This window comes from Seriola aureovittata, chromosome 6, assembly GCF_021018895.1.
Source record: "Seriola aureovittata isolate HTS-2021-v1 ecotype China chromosome 6, ASM2101889v1, whole genome shotgun sequence".
Taxonomy (NCBI): domain Eukaryota; kingdom Metazoa; phylum Chordata; class Actinopteri; order Carangiformes; family Carangidae; genus Seriola; species Seriola aureovittata.
Window position 1 is genome coordinate 12,713,532 of NC_079369.1, and position 19,713 is coordinate 12,733,244.

A 19,713-nucleotide genomic window follows, 5' to 3' on the forward strand; every position below is an offset into this window, starting at 1 on the left:
GTAATCCGTTTCAACATGGTCCACTACCTTCTATGTGGCCATTTCTCATTCCTGTTTAAATCTTTTTTTCCTGTTAAATACTCTGTTTCCCTTTTTTTTAATATCTTGACTATTCTTCCCAGGCACAACTTAATGCAGATGTGCTGGCAGTACAACCCTAAGATGCGGCCGATGTTCCACGAGATCATCGAGATGCTGCGGGAGGACCTGCACCCATCTTTCCAGGAGGTCTCCTTCTTCTACAGCGAGGAGAACAAAGTCCCTGAGACGGAAGAGTTTGACCTGGACCTGGATAACATGGAAAGCATCCCCCTGGACCCGTCTTCATACTCACAGAGAGAGGAGAGTTTAGGCAGGGACAGCGGGCCCTCGGTGGCCCTCAGGGGGAACTATGAGGAGCATGTCCCCTACACACACATGAACGGTGGCAAGAAAAACGGACGAATCTTATCGTTGCCCAGATCCAGCCCTTCCTAACATTTCCTGTTTCCTAAACGAACTTGTTTAACCTTCCCTACTCCTTTTACCATCCTTCTTTCTCTTCCAGTCCATTTTTCTGTATCCTTCATGTTCCTCTCATCATTTTCTAATGATTTTCTTATTCTTGGAGAAGCCCTTCAAAAAAGACACAGATCTCAGGACTTTTTATTTTCTTCCTCATGGCTGCCAAACACAGGCAAGCAAGGGATGCAAACATGGTGTAACACTTTTTTAACTTCCTCCACAACACATCAGACTATCTATTACCAGATTACCTATCTATTGCTTTTCACTATTGCCACGTTTCCGGGACTCATCGTGATGGAAACGGAGAGAAAAAACAAACTGTGAACACAACAAACCTTAGACAACCAAGAAGGCTGCTTATGCTCAACCTCCTCAAGACTCGTCCCTCCTTTTCTCCCCCACGTAATCTGCATTTCCACTTTTCTGTGCTTTGTTGTTTTCTCCAAGTGAAATCTTTTTACTCAGATAGTGGCCTTTTTATATGTGGCCTATAAACAAAGAGAAGTGTCTATCAGCGCTTATACTAATTTCCATTTGAACAATGACTTAATCAGTTTGGAACGGTGGGATGACTTGTAAAGACTTGATCCTAGAACAAAACATCTATTCCTAGAGGAATGTTTTCTTTTTGTTTTTTTTTGTTTGTTTTTTTTTTTTGTTTTTCTTTTTGGTTCTGCAGAATTCCAAACTACACACAGATTCATCGGGTGTTTGGTGAATAGTTTTAATTTATTTACCTTTACTGTTATTTTCTCTCTCTCTCTCTCTCTCTCTCTCTCTCTCTCTCTCTCTCTCTCTCTCTCTCTCTCTCTCAGTTTTATTTCTGTGTCCTCACTATATGGCTGAAGGATATTTAAACAGTTAAGAATTGGACAAAAGAGTTCCTCAGACTGACCAATAGCTGCTGCTTTGATATATTTTAGTGGGTATAGAAATATATAAAAAATATATATATATATATATACATATATATACTATATATATATATATATATATATATAGTATATATGGAATATTGGTATTTCTGTACCAATATTTTATATATATATATAATATGATATACTGATGTTTTTGTATATAGTTCATATTTGTAAGATTTGTCATCAGAAGCTTTGCTAGTATTTTGTTTTGCCAGGTTTTTTCTTTCTGGGTTTTTTTCAATTTTCCTATTTTTATAGCCCCAGAAATCACACTAATATACCATCAGTGCTCTCTGTGTCTTAGGCCTCCAGCCCCCTCCTCCCCCTACTCGCTCCGTCTGGATGGGAAAGGGGAAAGCCCCGAAATATTGTCAACTCACTGCATTTCTTGTTCCCACTGAGAGCTGTCAATATTTGGAGGCAACTTTACAAAACGAAAAAAAAAAAAACCAATGGAATAACCAAAAAAAAAAGCTTTATATAAAAGGAGAATGAGGTCTTTCTAGGTTGAAGTGCACCTGATGTGTGTTTGTGTCCGTGTCTGCTGTCTTTCTCTGGTCAGATCACGCTGGAGTCGAAGTCTGTACGTGTTTGTTATCACAGGTTTCTTATGTCTTTTCATGTGATTGTGCTGGTCGTCAGTGTTAACTGTCAGTGAGGTTAGAGAGTGTATCAAGAGCTTGTCCCGGCTTAGTGATTGTACTTCCTTATGTTAGCGTAACTGTAATGGCTTTTCAGTTGTGTCTGTGCTGCTTGAGTCGGAGCAGGGTGGGAATTACCACCAGCTCTTTAAACCAGAAAGCAGTAGTGTTCCCTTCCCGTCTGACCTGAGATCTGGCACAGGTCAGGACTTCAGTGTAAGATGGAAGGTTTTTTTTTATCAGATTCGCTCATTACAGTCTCCTCTCATTGTCGTTCTGTTAGGTCTGCTATGCACCACACACACCTCCTGCACTCTCTTTCTCTTTCTCCCCCTCCTCAGTCTTCCTGAGGCTTCCCATTGGCTGCTGAACTCGTAGCTCAAAATCAGGCTGGTGGAAATTTCCACATTTTGTGGTCAAGGGCTGGAGAGAAATATGGAAAGTTCCAAGTGTATTCAGAGTCCACAGCAGGTAGCGGAGAGAGGGGGGCAGTGTCTCCGTCTCTTATCTTTCAGTGTGTCTGAGAGAGAGGGAGTGTGAGTGATTGTTAATCCTATTATTCTCTCTGCTATCACATGCAGTTAGGCAGTCAGGACACGGTGTGCAGCAGCTATTTCACTCAGGTCTGACATTCCAGGATTTAGTTGGAACTGCTCGTTCCCTCGTCCCCCCTGTTTTTGCCCGCCTGCTGGCAAAGCTGATACCATCACCACACCCCATCAGTGCACACATGAAAGACTTTGTTTTCTTTTTTGTCCTTCTTAATAATCGATTGCTAGAGATACAGTGGCAGATGGATTTTGCTAAACAATAACTCTTAAGAGGAATTTGTTACAATTTTCTGGTTTGTTCCTCCTGCTGGGAATCAAAAACATTCCCTTCAACTGTACCCTTACACAAAGCTACAGAGAAGTTATTGGTCCTCATTGCTGAGCCCTCATTGTGTCTCTCTACATCGCTAATTCACTACGACTTCCATCAGAGCCCAAAGGCCACAGCAGAGCCTCTGTAAACGCTCTGCTCCCACTCTCTAACCACATCAGTCGATGACGTGGGAGGTGATAGTCAGCAGACGATTAGAGATGATGAACTTTTAAAAAACTTTTTTTTTTTTTTGGGGGGGGGGGGGGGGGGGGGGGGCAGACCTGTATGGTTGCCAATCTAGCGGAACAGCATTCAGCACTTATAGTATAGCCAAAGTGTTGGCAGCTTTCTGCCAACAACAAAAACCCACAGAATTGGAGTCAGAGAAAGCAGAGAAGCTGCCTCCATACTTTACCAGTGCCTTCTCAAACCCAGAGCCACGTCCAGGCTAGTTATATTGGCTAGTATAACACGCACTAACACACACACACACACACACACACACACACACACCACACACACACACAGGCCTCTGTGCTCTCTCTGTATCTTTTCTCATGAGGCAGGAGAAGCATAGAAATCAAAGCTCATCTACATTTGTGTTTGTAGGCTTTGTTCTTTGCTGGAAGAAAAGTCTTTGGGGGCAGTTTTTTTATTTTTTGTGTGTTTCAGCTTGTTGCTTGTTGCCAGCGTAAGGTTTGAACACTAAAGTTCACCCAGTGCTTTAGCGGTGACACTGTGGATTGGCCAGAGTCAGAGACGCCTGAGGTTATGATGTAGATTTTAGCTAATTATTCTTAGGAGTCACAATCTTTGGCTTTTTTTTTACTTTGTAAATAATCTGTGACATAGTTTGGAAAATAAAAGCAGAGTAAAAAGATTTATAAAAAAAAAAAAAAAAATCTGATGCCCATCGGTTGTGTGTACATGACAGAAAAACGGTGGACGTTAGCCGTTTGTCAGTTCCACACTACGTACTAATACTACACTGATCTGAACAGTAAACTCGTCTGGCAGTTCGTATGCTTTACGTCTTTGAGTGAACTTAATATTCCAGTATAAACACACTACATACTCAAAAAAGAAAGATAGAATTAGTATGTAGTATGGAAGTGGGACGTAGCTCTCGTCTCCACCTTGACCTAGGTTGCTTATCTTGTGGTGGTGTTCACACGCATATGCAATTTTTAATTAAGATGGTGCCCATATCTTTGAAATACCAGATATTTATTTTATTATGATCATTGTCAATGTATAAGAAGAACACAGTTAGCTTTTTAGTCAAGCTTTTTTAAAGGTGTTTGAGAGTGGAGCGATGTAAAGGCCTAGTTTGTTATTGTACAGGAGGAGCAGCTGGTGGTGAGCGGCAGGAGTGCTAGTTAGTTAGTTAGGTAGTTAGTTTGTTAGTGAGTAAGTAATTGTTGTCGTCTTTGTGTTTGGCCAGAGTCTACCTCAGTGAATATGGAGGAATCAGTCTAAAGAGCCTAAATCATCCCCGTCAGTCACTCAATATCCCATCATTTCAAATATTATCACTTTTATCGAACATTACCAACATTGCTGATGAATTCCTTTCCACTGTGGTGTATTAAATCCCTCTGCCTCTTAGTTTTCTCAGTTTCGTCTTCTTCTTGTGCCCAGGGGAAAGTTTTCACAAACTCCTGCAGGATGTGGATATTGTTGGGAGCACTGCCCGTCATACCCTTGTTTGTTTTTTTACATGTTCTGACTTTTAAGTCATTGGTGTAGCATTTTAAAGAACAAGCTCGCAAGATATTCAAGTGTTATTCCTCATAATGGTGCCTCTAGCACTTATTAAATATGGAACATCAGACAGTAAATTGGCTTTAGGGACAGTTTGTCCTTTTGATGCTTACTACAGTTTATAAAATTACTCACAAGAGGCTTCCCCTGGGTGCTGGAAGAAGCAATGTAGCTTTATTGTGTGCTTTCCCCTTTTCGAATTGCACCAATCCTCTGGACTGTATGTAGTAGTGGCTCTACTGGTTTCTGGGGATGTGACATTAGCATGAGTTAAAGAAAAAAGAAAGTCTTGTGACTCTCAAGCATATCTGTGATCACCTACATGCAGCCAAGGCTAACCAGGCTCAGCCATGGACCCTCATGCTTTTTTAAATCACATCTAGACTAATCCTGTCGTCTGTCAGAAGACCCTACTCTTCTTCTTCACTCTGTCAATCTGTCTCTTTGTGGTCGAAACAGTCAACGTTCAAATCCCACGTCTCCTCCAATCGTTGTCGGTTCATTTGTCTGTTTCTCTGTTCAGATTTGTTTTGTTTTGTATGTATATTTTTTCTACTGTGAATATCAAGAGATGACCTTTATTTTCTGTCAATGCCATGGATTGGGTCTGTTGTGGCTGATCAGGACACTGACAACTGGGCTGGTTAAAAAGTTTTAAGGAGGAGGACACCCTCTCCCCCCTCTGCAAAGGAAAAAAAAAAGCTGGACTGGGACAATCCTGTGTGCCATAAGAACTATTAAGACATGAAATCTAGATTGTAACTTTTCGTCTCAGGGAGGCGGCCTGATGCTTTGTGGTTGGAGGATAAAGAGGATGAGGAGGAAGAAGAGCTACCTACCTACCTTTTATCTACTCTGACTGAAGCGCAAGTTCTCAGCATCCTTGCAACAAATAAAGCAGAATGGAGATGATAAGCCCAAGGACAAGTATTCAACAACAAAAACCCAAACACCCTTTTAACAAATCTGAAATATTTTCTCCCCCTTTTGAAGATAATCAGGAATCCTCCTCTCTCTCTCTCTGATGTGATGTGGTTTGGACTGCCCTCTAGCGATTGGATGGGAGCGTTGCAGGTCAGGGGTGGCAAAGCAAACAGGGCCCCCGACCCATAGTGCCTTGCTCAGACTAACGGCCCACCTGACCCCTCCCACCCAGTCCACCCCACCCCCGCCCTCGCCCCACGCCCCCCCTGAGCAGAACCGCCACTGACTGGCGTGTCTCCACCAATCACTAAAGAGGATTTTCCACTTCCAAACATAAAATGAAAACACATGAATTATGTTGTTATGTGCTCTGTTTTAGTTGTAACGGCAGTGAAAAACATTCTAACTGCTTGCTGAGAAAATACTGTAATTCGGGATTATATGATTTTTACCAAAAAAGAAATGTTGAACTTGTCTCTACTCTGCTAAGCTCTGGCTTGCTTTTGTGCATGGAAATATGAATTATCTATACCAGTGGATAGCTTGATAATTTGATGTTTACTGATTTTGCTTCTCATCAGTCTGTTTTGACAGTGACGCCCCAAAGCACATGCAAAAACCCATGATTAGCAACAAGTGATTGCATTACAATTGGGGATTTCCATTTGAAATGCATTCAGTTGTTCCATGATTTTCAAAAAAAAAAAAAAAAGAACCGATTAATAAGCTCTTAACTGTAAATAGCAGCAGATCACCTTGGCTCCTGAAAAACGAAAAGCACTTGATTTTAGGGAAGTTTAGGTTTGTTTTGTTGAACTCTGATGACCTAAAAAAAAAGCGGTTGGACAGAGCATGCTAGTAATGCAGCGCAGGGTGAGAACAAAGTATTGTATGTATTATTGTTTTGTTTTAAAGGAAAGAAAAAAGTATTACATTTTAGAGATGTTGATTTCTATTTTTTTTTAGCCAAAGTAGGGAGGGCAAATACAATTACTTTTTCTGACTGTAAACTTTTACTACTCTTGTACATTATGAATTTAACATTGTTATCAATGTGTACATAACTTTTTTCTAAATTTAAAAAGATAGATTTTTTTTTTGTTTTGTTCTTGTTTTTTGTTCATGACACAACCCACTACACAGAAAACAGCAGAGTCAAGTCTGTCGATGTATTTAACAGGAGCAGCACAACTCCAGTCTGAGGGCTTAACTCTGTGTAACAAGACATAAACAGTATGTTGCCTGAAACGTTTCGCAGTGAACCCTGCTCTTAATCCGATGCATGTTCTGAATGTTGGCCGACAAGAGGTCATGCATTTGAACCACCCCACCCAGCCACAGCAACATGTCACCCATAAAGCCTTTCTTGTGTCACAAATACATCACCTATCACAGATGATGTTGTATGGAATTGTTTCTGACAAGAGAGCTGTGTTTAGTTTGCAAATGTGTGTGTGTTTTTTTTTTTTTCTTCTTTTTTTGTATGTGAAAAACTGGAAAAGACCACTGCACATCCTTTCGAAGAAGAGGAAACATGAGTGATAAAATCCTGAATAAGCTAAAAAGAAAACTTTACTGATGGTTCGGCAACCATGCATCTTTAAGTTTCAACTGTAAAGCTGGAGGTGTTAAAGGAGGAAATTGACACTTCGGGAAATATACACTCTTTTGCTTTCTAGGTCCATATCAATCTCATGCCTCTATACTAAACATTAAGCTACAGCCATCAGCCGCTTAGCTTAGCTTAGCAAAAAAACTAGAAAAGGGGGGAAACAGCTAACCAGTGGTAACAAAATCCACCTACCAGCAGCTCTTAAATTCACTAATTAACACATTATATCTCGTTTGTTCAATCTGTACAAAAGTAGTAGAGTAAAAACCTCAATTTGCCATTTTACAGGGCATTCAGGGCTTCTTGGAGACTCTGCTGGTTGCCTGGCAACCTACCCCCCCCTTAAAAAAAAGAAAAAAGAAAGATGTTTTTGAACAGATTAAAGAAATGAAACATAACGTGTTAATTAGTAAGCTTTTGAGTAGCTTTTTATAGGTGCCTTAGAACAGAGCCAGGCCAGCTGTTTCCCCCTGTTTCCAGTCGTTATGCTCAGATAAGCTAACCTGAGATAAGCTGTATCTTATATTTAACGGGCAAAGAGTGGCATCACTCTTTGAATCCCTGCCAGACAGTGAACAAGCTTCTTTCCCAAAATGTCGAACTGTTCCCTCGCGGAGGCCGAGCGTAAAAGGAGAAACTCCGGCTGTTAATGAATTAAGTACTGTGTGTCAGTAGTGTGATGATGAAGTGTTCGTGTTTGTTTTATTGATGAGGGAGAGAGACGCCACTGTTTGCAGACAGACAGTGGGGGGCGTTGCAGGTGTGGTGAAGACAAAAAAGCTGAGGAAAAGCAGCCTCTTCTTGACTTGTAAGTCATCTGTCGGTCCAGTGGTCTGCTCCAGTTTACACACCAATACCATAGATTTGTCTCTATCCTGTTCCCTGTGCTGTACGTTGTTGAAATCAGTGGAGTTGTGTCTGTGTTGTCCTCGGTTGAAGTCTATACCACGGCTTTCTTTGTCTCGCTGCTCCTCCTCCTCCTCTTCCTCTTTGCGTCCTTCAAGTCTCTTTCTCTCCTCGGTGCACATAGGTGGTCCCCAGAATGCTGTGTGTAGTCTTGCAGGATACCTCTTTTTATTAATGTCATTTTTATTGCCGATGAATATGCTGATGTATTAATTTTGGGATATGTTGTGTATACATTATGTTGAGACATCGGTGCGTATGCAGACAGCAGGTGTATATGTGTGTATGTACAGTCCAAACCCTCAAAACCCGCAACCCACAGAGATCGCTTCATCCCTCACACTGGATCCAAATGTGCCATTATCTTTATGTATCACATATATCAACATATTACACACACACACACACACACATACATATACACACACACACACACACACACACACACACACACACAGAAATACATACATATTGTACAGGATCAAAAATGTGCCATGACTAAATGAACGCTTGACAATTTATTTTTTCTATGTTTTCAAAGGAGAGTCAAGTAGTGACATGTACAGAAAATGTTGCAATGATATGAAAATAAAAATCTTGCTGTGTGTAAATTATTCAACAATTAACTGTTTATATTAAAATTATGAATAAAATTATTGGAGAATATTGTCTTCTCACGCTTCTTAGTCACCTTTTAACTTAAGTCATACTGTGTGACCATAGGACTCAGTGTTGTCACTACACTCAACAACAGTTCAGAGACCCAGGAGACTAAATAAGAGGAACACGTCAGTGGATTTTTGCGGTACTTTACTTTTAGTATTACTGCTACCTGCTGAAATGATCAGATCACACAACTTGGGTACTTTCCTCACAGGCACCTTGGGAGTAGTTGAGAAAGTTAGTGCTTCTCCTTCATTTTCGCTTTTCCGTGGTCAGTTTGCTTCTCTGACATCAGATAATGATGCAACTGCGAAGGAAAGAAAGAAATGAACAAATAAAAACAAATGTAATTCATACGTTGTGTTTTTCAGTGCAGAATCACCACAAAACCAAGGACGTTACGTACTGCATACTGTACTGTAACACACATTATGAAATCTTTCTTTTTCACTCTCACTGTCTGTGAACGACGTTTCCTGCACCACCCTGTTCACATGTTCATCCACACACTGAGACCTCAAAGTAGATGTTGACGAGCAGTGAACAGTGTTTGCACCGGGGTGTGATTCTGAAACCACTGTAAACGCAGCTTGTTCCTCCAAACTCTGTTTCTCAAGCCTGTGCAGCTGCAGCGGCTGCACCACGCTGACTGGCATCCAATCACGAATGCATTGCTTTTCGTTTAGTTTAGTTGAGTGTATGATGAAGCCAATCTGAGCTGTAGACACAATCTAACGGTTTTAAGAGCCTGTGCACTTTTGCTACAGTGCTGTGCTGTCATGGAGCCCATGAACTGCCATAACATGTTTCAAAGCAGCAGTGATGTGTGAAACTGCATGTATGGGCCAATCAGCTGCGCCTCACAGACGAGAAAAGAGGAAGCAGGGTTGAGAGCCTGTGTCTGCTTGCTGGCTCTATAGACTCCGAGTGAGGAAGAACCCGACGTTCTCACACAACAGTCAGACCTGAAGGATCTTTAACCCACCTTTCTCCTCTCTGTGGCTTATTATGGTGCTCAGAAAGGATTTAAAGCCGCCACCTGTTACATATCATCAAATGTAAGTAGAATTTCTGTGGTTTTTCTGAGTCTTGTCATGAACTTTTACTGGTTTCATGCGGTTCTCTCAACACCAGGGCCCATTTCGTTCCATGCATTTGTTTATGCAGTTGTCTCAAATGTTTTCTGCAGTCGTGTTATCTGTCTAATACATTTCCACTTGCCATCTCTGGGCCAGTGTTTTTCTTCCCCTGTCTGTGGGAAAGTTGTGAGACTTTTCCACTTGATGTGCACTGAGCTGAACTTGACAGTCATCCGTGATTGCACTTGTGCAAAATTAAGAAGCGCAGCAGTTGAAAAACAATTGTCAGCGAAAGGCTTAGTAGCTGTAGCAGTGAGAAGTATGTACAGGTATCACTCCTCTGCTCCTGCAGTTTCTCTCAGCATTTTGCTGTCAAAGACTTCACTTTGCTTTTTAAAGCGTTTACACAAGATGTCTGTGTCTGTCTCCCTTTGACTCACAATAAGAAAGAACTGCATGTATCATTGCCCTGCACTTTCTTTGCAATTGCTTCCTTCTCTTTTTCTGAACCAACTACTGACACATTATCTTTTTGAGGCATTCATTTCAAAATGTCTTGTGTCATTCCAGTCAGTTTACAAAATGTCTGTAGGGAAATTCTTTTTCTGCCATAACTTTTTTTCCTCTATAAACTTGGAGATGCACAGATATTTCAAACATAGAAAAATAGAGTTACTCCAAAACAACAGGACAGTGGCATGTATTCTTAGTTGTTGTTACCTGCTCCTGTCTTTTCTTTTGTAGAAACTTATAGTTTATCGTAAAGAATTTCAAAATTTTCAACATGTCCGAATCAAACCACTTCATCTTTAACGCCTCCTTCTCTCTTCTTACCTCTCCTCCCACTGTCACCTTTTTTCCTTTTTTCCTTTCCTGCTCTTTCTCTCACACCACTGGAGTCTTTAGGGAGGTAATCCCCAACCAGCAGCTCCCTGAACCTAGCCTTGGACTCTCTCTCTCTCTCTTTTCTCGACTCCCCTCCCTCCCTCCCTCCCTCCATCTCCCTCTCCCTCCCTCACCCCCACAACCTTCCTCTCGCTGGGTGCAAGAGCTCCAGTGTGCGTGAGCTCCAGTTCCCAGCTGGCCTCCCCACTGCACTGCTCCTATGGCGGACTCTCCTCTCAACAACTCCTGGCCCTCCTTCTCCAAACTCTGGATGAAGCGATGGTCCTTCAAGAGAGGTATGAGGGAAATCTGGTTTAAGATTGATGTTATAGTTCTGTTTTTTTTAATGTTTTTTTTTGGACAGCACAATGAGTGAAGACTGAGAGTGAAAAAAAAACAGATAGAGAGGGGAGGCGGGTGTCATCCAGCAGAGGTCGTGGACTGGATGTGACCTTAGGATGTTGCTGATATTTGTCTCTTGGCTCTTTTCTGTCATTTCTCTCCTTCTCACCTCTCATTCAGTTCTTTTCATGACATTGTTGTTTACCATTTTGACCTGATTCTGGGTTTGTGGTGAATGACGGTTGCAGCCTTTCACATGGCAGTTTGGAGCAAAGTTTAGTGAGTCATTTCTAACCCTGTTGCATTGTATATGATGTGAGTGAGAATGCACAAACGTTACAATTTGAAACCTCTGATTATTTATTGGGAAAGTATCACATTCTGTCTATAGTTCTGCCACTGTAACCTGTATTAGTCAATGAAGAGTTTTTGTTAATTAGGTTAATGTAGCATTGGTGTGATTTAAAATTTTTCTAAGAGTTCACTGAGAAAAAGACTGACAAGTGGAGTTTCATACACACCATAGATGTTAATTTTTCTCTCATATATCCTGCTCTATAACACATAGAACTTGAGTTATTTCATGCCCTCTGTTCCCATGCTGTTATCATCAGAGGAATATGATATTTTAGACATAAAGAAGCCAAGTAGGAAGCTTCCATTTTGCTTCAGTTGTAGTGTCTGTTCTAGCTTGGCGCTTTGAAACTGTAGTCAGACAAATTTCTGATCAAAGAGGATCTGCGAGATGACAGTTGTTTTGATCTGTGCTTCAACCTCAGATCTAACAGCCTCTGTGTTCTGTTTTCACCTTCACACAACATCTGTCACGCGCACACACACACACACACACACACACACGAACACACATGAACAAACGCACACACATGGACTCATACGGACACACACAGACACACATCTAGGTACTGAATGGTCACAGAGACCTTAATCTACACACTTTGTTGCAAAGGCGAAGTAGTCAATAAAGTATTGCAAGTATTGAATAATGTATCTTTAGATGCATTACAAAGATGACTTTTATCTTGTCATCTGTGGTTTCTGTTGCATGTGTGTGTGAGTGTGTGTGACAGCTATACTGCAAAATTTGTTTATTGTACCAGTCAGTATCTCGGTTGGAAACATGGCTGCGGAGACGTGTATCTCCTCTAAATCTTTGTGCATTGTAATAACTCATTACATATATATTGTAAAAATTCAACCGACCTTATCATATGATGCCCAAGTTCCTTTTGTTACTCCCACTTAGCGCTTGTGTACACTAACCTTTGTGGCAAACACATGCCCCTGTTTCCTTTTTGTCACATTTGCTCAGTCTGGCTTTTTCACATGACTGAAGAAAGACTGAACACAAACAGTGTTTCATACTGTCACACACAAATTTGTCATTTACATTCCACATAATTAAAAATAAGTTTCTCATGTACTGTTCTATAAGTACTTATTACTATTTATACTATTTATATAGATTTAAAGTTGTGTTTACTGGCTGTTCTCCCTCAGTTTTAACAAAATACAAAACAAATTTAAAGTAATTAAATAAAAAAAAACCTGCTAGAGCATTGATTTCATTTTTTAAGAACAATCCAAAATAAACTTAAGTTACATAAATTCACTATAATAGCTGATTTATTGTGGGCTGTTTGTCAAACCAAGTCAATCCAATTTTATTTATAAAGCCCAGAATCAAAACTTTACAATCCATCATATATACATATGACAACCTCTATCTTCAGACCATCAGAAATAAGTTCACGAAAACATTTAACAGGAGAAGAATGAGTCAAACCTTTAGAGCTACAGAAGCGGGATCCCTCTTCTTCTTCAGTGTGGAGAAAAAAAAAAGAAAAAAAAAGTGTTACAATATATAAGTGTAATACTGAGTTAATAATAATAATTCATTTAAACAGTTTTAGGCAAGGTGTTAAAATCACTTGCTGATTTCTTAGTTGATAATAGTCATTAGTTTTGTCAGAGGACCACCCTTTGTTATGTAGAGCCAGAGACTGTAGGGAAAACAGCTGACTATGACAGTGCCAAAACAGTTATGACACACACACACACACACACACACACACACACACACACACACACACACACACACACACACACACACACACACACACTGATGTTTCATCCTTGTGTGATGTATTAGCAGATATGAGAGGCCAACCATAAAAGGCTACAGTAGCTCTCCAAGACAGCATCAAGCAGCCGCTGCAGTGTCTGTACCGAGTGTCTAAGTTTACACTTAACACAAGTGGGATTTGGACGCAAACAAATTCTCCCTCCAGCAGGGACACTGCCATCCCCACAGCCTAGGCCAGTGATTTAGTAATATAGAAAATAGATCTACAGTGTGTCTGTCTCTGTGTTTATTTGAGAGCATCTCTGGCTGTCGCGCTGAGAGGGGGAGTGGATGCTGTTGGTTTATAGCGGGACATGGTGCAGGATTTAGAGTCTGGCCTGTCTGTATTTTGTATCACTGCACAACACTACCTGAGACCGCTTACTGGAAAGTCAATGTTTGCTTGTAATAACACAGATAAACTGACACAGAGGTATATAAAGATCTTCAGTTTGAGTCTGAAAAAGCTTTTTTTGTTGTTATTTCAAACCTGCTCGTTGTGATAGTTATAGATGGTTAGCTAGTTAGCTTTATTCATTCAGGAAGTCTGATTCGGATCAAGATCTCTTTTGCAAGAGAGACCAAATTGCACAAATACAATAAGATAAAATTGGTACAACACAAAACCATGAAAAAAGGGATATGAAAATCTCCATCCAGTTGTGTTGTTGTTGTCACTATTTTGAAGTTAGTATGAGGAACTATTAAAGATAATTGATCCTGTGATATTGTGTTCACAGATAAAAGCTTTGAACTCAACTAAGCATGTTAAACATCTTGGCAATATACTGTAGATAGCAATTCCTCATGAATGAAAATGCTGTTCCTCTGATGCCTTCTAAATGCCCCTGATAACTCCGACAGGTGGGATAACGGCAGGTGCTTTAGTGGCAGCAACATGAGCACACAGAATATATCGACAGTACGATGTAATGTAGTTAGCATGATGGATTATATAACAGTTTTTCAGTTTTTAAAGCTGCTCTTATTGATATTCTTATATTAACAATGAATCAAATGACTATGTTTAATGTAAATGTCGATGTAACATTTAGCGTCTTTAATCTGGGTTTTATTGCCTGCAGATTTACTGTCCAGTCCCACAGCTCTCAACAATCATTCCTTTAAGAGTTGGTGGAGACCAAACAGGAGGTAAAAGGAAGTGTGAACGCTGGACTTACATTTGTCCGTTGGGCAAGAAAGACAACTCCAGTTGAACACTAATGTTTTGGCCAACTTAAATAGATTCACACAGTGGATTGTATTTCTATTATGTTTGGTGCCCCACATCCTAGCGTGTTTATGTTTCAGTTTTATAGTCCAGAGGACGTCCACCATGCAGCGCATCCTCACTTCCAGCCCCATTCACCCTTCCTTTCCTTGTGGAAACAACAGATAGACCATGTGCTGTATAGCATTAGCAGCAGCTGTTTTGCAGAGTACCTCTTTACAGTGGTCGTGTAGACAAAATGAACCTTCAGAAATAGAAACAGGGCAAATGTGTTCAAGGAGAATTGAGTCAGGCCCCGTGGAGCCAGGCCGGCTTAGGCTGTGGCTCGGGTTCACAGGAGGCGTTCCCTTATGAAATGAGGATTATGTAACCTGTCGTAACTGTGGCTCTTCCCTCCTCAGATGGGCATGGTGTGGCTGAAACCCTAACAGTGAACATGACATACTCAGACGCCTTTACAGACTTTTCAGACACCACTAGACACTGATAGATTTATTTTCATAATGAAAGAAATTTTTCAATAATAAACGTTTCTTTCCTCAAATATGTGTTACCACTCTCAGTTTGCCTCTGTCCTATAAATCTCCTTCATATAGCATATACTAACTATTATATATTGTATTATTTACCACAAGCAAGCAGCTTCTCAGGCCACTAAAAACTGAGTGAGGGAATAATCTCCGGCTCTCCACCACCGACATGGAGACTAATGCTGGCTCACTGAGCAGTTGCCAGTGGTGACGGTGGTTTGTGGCATCATGTGAATCAAGGAATCTGTTTATGCAGTGGAAATGTAAAGGAGCTTTCAGTGAGAGGCTGGAGCAGGGGGCTTTTTCTTCCGTCATACACAAAAACGCTTAAATTGAATACACAGGTGTTGAGCAGCTGCTGAAACCAGCCCTTCTTTGTGTTGTTTTTCTCTTCATGGTTGCTGTTGAATTTATTGTGTTTTCAAGATATGTTTGGGACTCACAAACATCACGTCCATTATCTTTCAGGATCTGAGTGCAAACCATGTAGTCAGTCCTGTGGGTCTCCCAGTGCCCAACTCAGCGTCCAGCCTTCTGCTCCCAGTGGGAACGGATCTTCCTCCTCACTATCCCCCGTTTCCATCGCTGAGGACGTCTTCTTTGATAACATGACAACGAATGACGACCAGGTGAAGCTGTACTCTTCATTAGGGTCATCTTTATTTTTCTCATTTTTTCCCCTTCCTCTTTTGGTCATGCATGAATCTAGGAAATGTAACGTCAGTCTGTCAATTCGTCCGCTACATAAGTCCAGACTAAAAGATCTCGACAACCATTGGATGGATTGACATTCGTTGTTCCCAGATGTACCTTAATGACTTTGGTGTTCCCTTCACTTTTCTTCTAGCGCCACCATGAGCTTGACATTTGCAGTTTTAGGTGAAATACTATGGGGTAGATTGCCATGACATTTGCCGCCAGTATTCAAAGTCCCCTAGTGGATAAATTGTAATGACTTTGGTGATACCATGACCTCTTCCCTTGTGAGGTTGACACTTTTGAATTTTATTGAATAATCTTCACAACCATTTGGTGGACTGCCAAGAAAGTTGGCATAGACATTCAAGTCAGCAGAGAATGATGAGTAATAACTTTGATCTCCTGATCTTCCATCTAGCGCCACCATCAGGTCTTTGTGTTTAGCCTTATGTCTGCTTAACGTCATCATGTTAGTATCGTCACTGTGATCATGCTGATGTGACCATTTCGCTCAGCATCACAGAGCCACTAGCATGGCTGCAGACTTGGCCTTGTTAATATGATTTTGAATTGCAGCTGATTTTCCAAATATCTTGTTTCTCTTCTCTCTGTTCTCCACGTCTATCCTCCATTTTTTCTCTCTCCCCTTCCTTTAAAAATTTTCCATGGCTCCACTTTGCCTCCTTTCTAACTTGCAGGATGCGTGTTCAGTAGTCAGTGACTACGACTGCCCTGGTGTGGAAGTGGGTGGCAGCGTGGAGGACCTGCTGGGCTTCAGCCCCTCTCTCAGGGCTTCTGAGTACTTCAAAGACTTGGAGGGAGGGATACCGGCTTCACAGTCAACTGCGTCCACTGTAACCACAGTCCCAGAGAGCAAAACCCTGATGGTTGACCAACAAGTGTCTCTAAACACAGACCCTCCTGCCATCAACCTTCCTCTACAGACTTCTCTGACCGCACTCTCCCCTCAGGTCAATGCACCATCACCGCCCTACTATATACAGCCTGCAGAGGAACCTCTTCACAGCTTTGTGGTCACTCAGCTTAGTCCTAAGTTATTGCCAGGTTGTCTCATTGACAGTGGTGTCTCCTCAGACCCTTCAACAGAGCTTAGTTTGACAATAAATCTGAATGGACTGTTGGGTTCAGTGGAAACAGCAAAAGGGATAACGGGATCAGAGGCAGTAGAGGAGCAAACCACAATGGATTTTGACGGAGAGCCAGATGAGGACAGCTTTCCTATCCTGGTCAGATCCATGTCAACGTCCCGAAGGCACAGCTGGGGCGTCCCTGTGTCCCCCATTGACCTGCGGAGGAGGTGAGATGGATGACAGAGGGAGGGGAGGGATAGAGAGATGAATAGTTGAATGGAAAAATTCAGAGCACTGTCATTACTACACTTTCCTGCCTAAGTCCTTCATAGGTTTCTACATGATGAGACTTTGTGCTTTAGTATGATCCTGCATCACTCACTGTGACTCTCGTCAGCTCTGCCCTCATTATACTATTTAATGGTTTCTGGTGGTTTAGTTAGCTCTTTAAATAATGCTGTCATGACAACTTTGAGGTATGCACAGTGAACTGCGCACCAAAATATGTTATGAGAACCAAAACTGAAAAACATTTCAAGCTGGTTAACCCCCTTCCTGTGTGTTTGTTGCTGTGCTGTGCTGTCAGACTGAGTCTGGATACCACGGCCATGGACAGCGATGGAGAGAGAGAGGATGACGAGGAGAGCCATCAGCAGACCTACAGCTGCACGGCCTGCCCTGAGGATGAGACGGATGGTCCCAGGATGAGGTTCCCCTGTCCCAGAGCCAGGGTCACAAGCATGGTAATGACGAACGGTGACATACTATACCTAATAGATAAGGCTAGAGATGTTTTTGTCACTTTTTTATCATTGCCAACAAATCTAATCTCTCAAGACAAATCCAACAGTGCATTTTCTCAGTTTCTCAGTACTTTCCAACTTCCTTACTCTGCCCGTGGCACTCAGCTCCATACACATAGTTTCCCACTGAGGATGTAAATCTTTCAAAATGGGTCACCAATATATACTTTTTTTTTTTCTTCAAAAAAAAAAAAGGCAAAAGTCATTTCCTAAAACAGATGAGAAAAACAGATGAGTTCATCACAAAGAAAAAACACGTCACCCAGCCCAACACTGTGGCTCGTTCATGTGTTTTTTACAGTATCCGTTTTCGGACCATAATAAGATATATCAGGTTTTGGCTACACAGATAATAAAGATCGATTCATTGTTGTTGTCGGTCTTTAGATTGGATTTTTTTTTTGACAATATGAAAACTGGAGAATATCACCAGACTGATCTTTTAAGGGAGTAAGGCTGATGGGTGGTCACAGTGTGGAAAGTGAAAAAATAACCAAACGCTGAGACTTTAAATGTGCATCATTTACAATGTCGTGACAACCTGCAGAAAAATAACTTATTTATCAAGTGACCAAAAGCGACTACATGTAAACTACCAACTAATAATAAGTGAGTCTGCTGTGTGTTAGAGAGGGGAGTCCAAACAGATCAAATGTGCACGTGATGTACGTTGTGTGTGTGTTTATTCTCCAATGTTTTCAGGCCGGTGGTGTGCCTGGCAGACATCTGTATTCCCGCTCAGAGATCCTCGCCACAGATGAATGTTCCCGAGCTGCACACATTTCTCGAGTTGTGCAGACATCCAAACAGGCCGCAAGGGCAGCAGGAGGTGAGGCTGAGTGTTTGTTCATGTAGAGTACATGTTAGTTTATGTGTTTTACTCTCAGCGGGCAGCTGTTTTCGTCATATTTGACCTTTACTTCTTTCTCTCGTGTAGCGGAGGAATTCGACCCAGAAGAAAACCTACATTCTACTGAGGGACAGAGCCATATGTAAGTCTACACTGACATCAATTACATCTGCCACTTGAGTTAGATCATGGAGCCCTTTCTCACTTAGAAGAATCTATTTCCTTTCTATAAGATGCTTCAGTCTGACTGACAGGTAATGGTGCTTGAGAGAAAAAAAAAAGGTTTACTTTTCCAGTTTGAGTCACAGGATCCAGCTGTTGGTCTTAATTGTACCTGCAGCATTTTGAATGGCACAGTACAGTAATGCACATACTGTTCTGTAATTGTGAATTGTTATAGTCTGGTACAGCTATCTAACTCCCATGTAACAGAGGGGCTTTCCCCATTTCCTCCTGACATTTCTGCTTTATGTCATATGTCTGCAACCTCCTCCTCCCACAGTCCTCTCTCCCAGCTCCTTAGATGGCCCCTTAATGTGTGTGTGTGTGAGTGTGTGTTGTTAATGTGTGCTAGTGTGACTGTGAGTGTTTGTGTGTGTCTGGCGATTGTGTGGACGCAGCAGCAGACGAGGGAGGATTCTTCTGTAAATCACAGTTTGACACCCAGCTCCCAGCAGTCGCTCGCTCTCCTCTCCTCTCCTCTCCTCTCCTCCACTCCTCGCAGCCCACACTCAGCCTCAGTGTCTTGTTTGTCTTAGGCTGATGGTACAGAAAGTCCTGCAGGAGCTAAAGCTGTACCATGGGTAAGTAAACAGAAGAGGGAGGTCTGCTCGCTCCTGCTGCTGTTCAAATGTAATCTCAGTCCTCGAAACAGCAGCAGCAGCAGCGGCAGCAGCAGCAGCAGCACAGCAGGCCACATTATGACCAAGGGGAGCACTGCACTGTGTGGGTGTGTGTTTGTGTACACAATGTATTGTTTGTGCATGAATGTTTCTGGCATGCCCCTGTTTGTGCACTGACACAGTTTACCATTAAAGCTGGAAAAGGTCTGTGGACATTTTTTTTATTTCACAAAATCATCAGTTGACGTCACCTGACACTGAAACCAAGCTAATGGAGGGAAACCCTTCCCTTTAAAGTTTCCCGTTGGCTAAACTACTCTCATACGCTCAGATTGTGTTTCTTTTTGCTGTGATGTCAATCTCCTATTACGATGTTTCAGCATGTTTAAGACTTTAAAAATTGTACTATCTGTCTAT

General features: G+C 41.6%; 2 protein-coding genes across 5 annotated transcripts in view; both read left to right on the forward strand.

The window, feature by feature from the left end:
- insrb (insulin receptor b) overlaps positions 1–8,804 on the forward strand; it is an 84,129-nt gene extending 75,325 nt beyond the window's left edge. The window contains exon 23 of the mRNA XM_056379277.1: positions 123–8,804. Coding sequence (XP_056235252.1) covers positions 123–477 — 355 coding nt within the window. The 3' untranslated portion in view covers positions 478–8,804. The remainder of the gene's footprint in view (positions 1–122) is intronic.
- A 797-nt stretch (positions 8,805–9,601) lies between these two features.
- arhgef18b (rho/rac guanine nucleotide exchange factor (GEF) 18b) overlaps positions 9,602–19,713 on the forward strand; it is a 43,894-nt gene continuing 33,782 nt past the window's right edge. The window contains exons 1-7 of one of the 4 annotated variants that reach the window (XM_056378224.1): positions 9,602–9,859; positions 10,780–11,061; positions 15,480–15,640; positions 16,409–17,028; positions 17,388–17,544; positions 18,307–18,433; positions 18,542–18,596. In XM_056378224.1, coding sequence (XP_056234199.1) covers positions 10,986–11,061; positions 15,480–15,640; positions 16,409–17,028; positions 17,388–17,544; positions 18,307–18,433; positions 18,542–18,596 — 1,196 coding nt within the window. In that variant the 5' untranslated portion in view covers positions 9,602–9,859; positions 10,780–10,985. Of the gene's footprint in view, positions 9,860–10,779; positions 11,062–15,479; positions 15,641–16,408; positions 17,029–17,387; positions 17,545–18,306; positions 18,434–18,541; positions 18,597–19,201; positions 19,258–19,713 lie in introns of those variants that run through there. The other 3 variants (XM_056378223.1, XM_056378225.1, XM_056378226.1) reach the window with 3 other exon arrangements.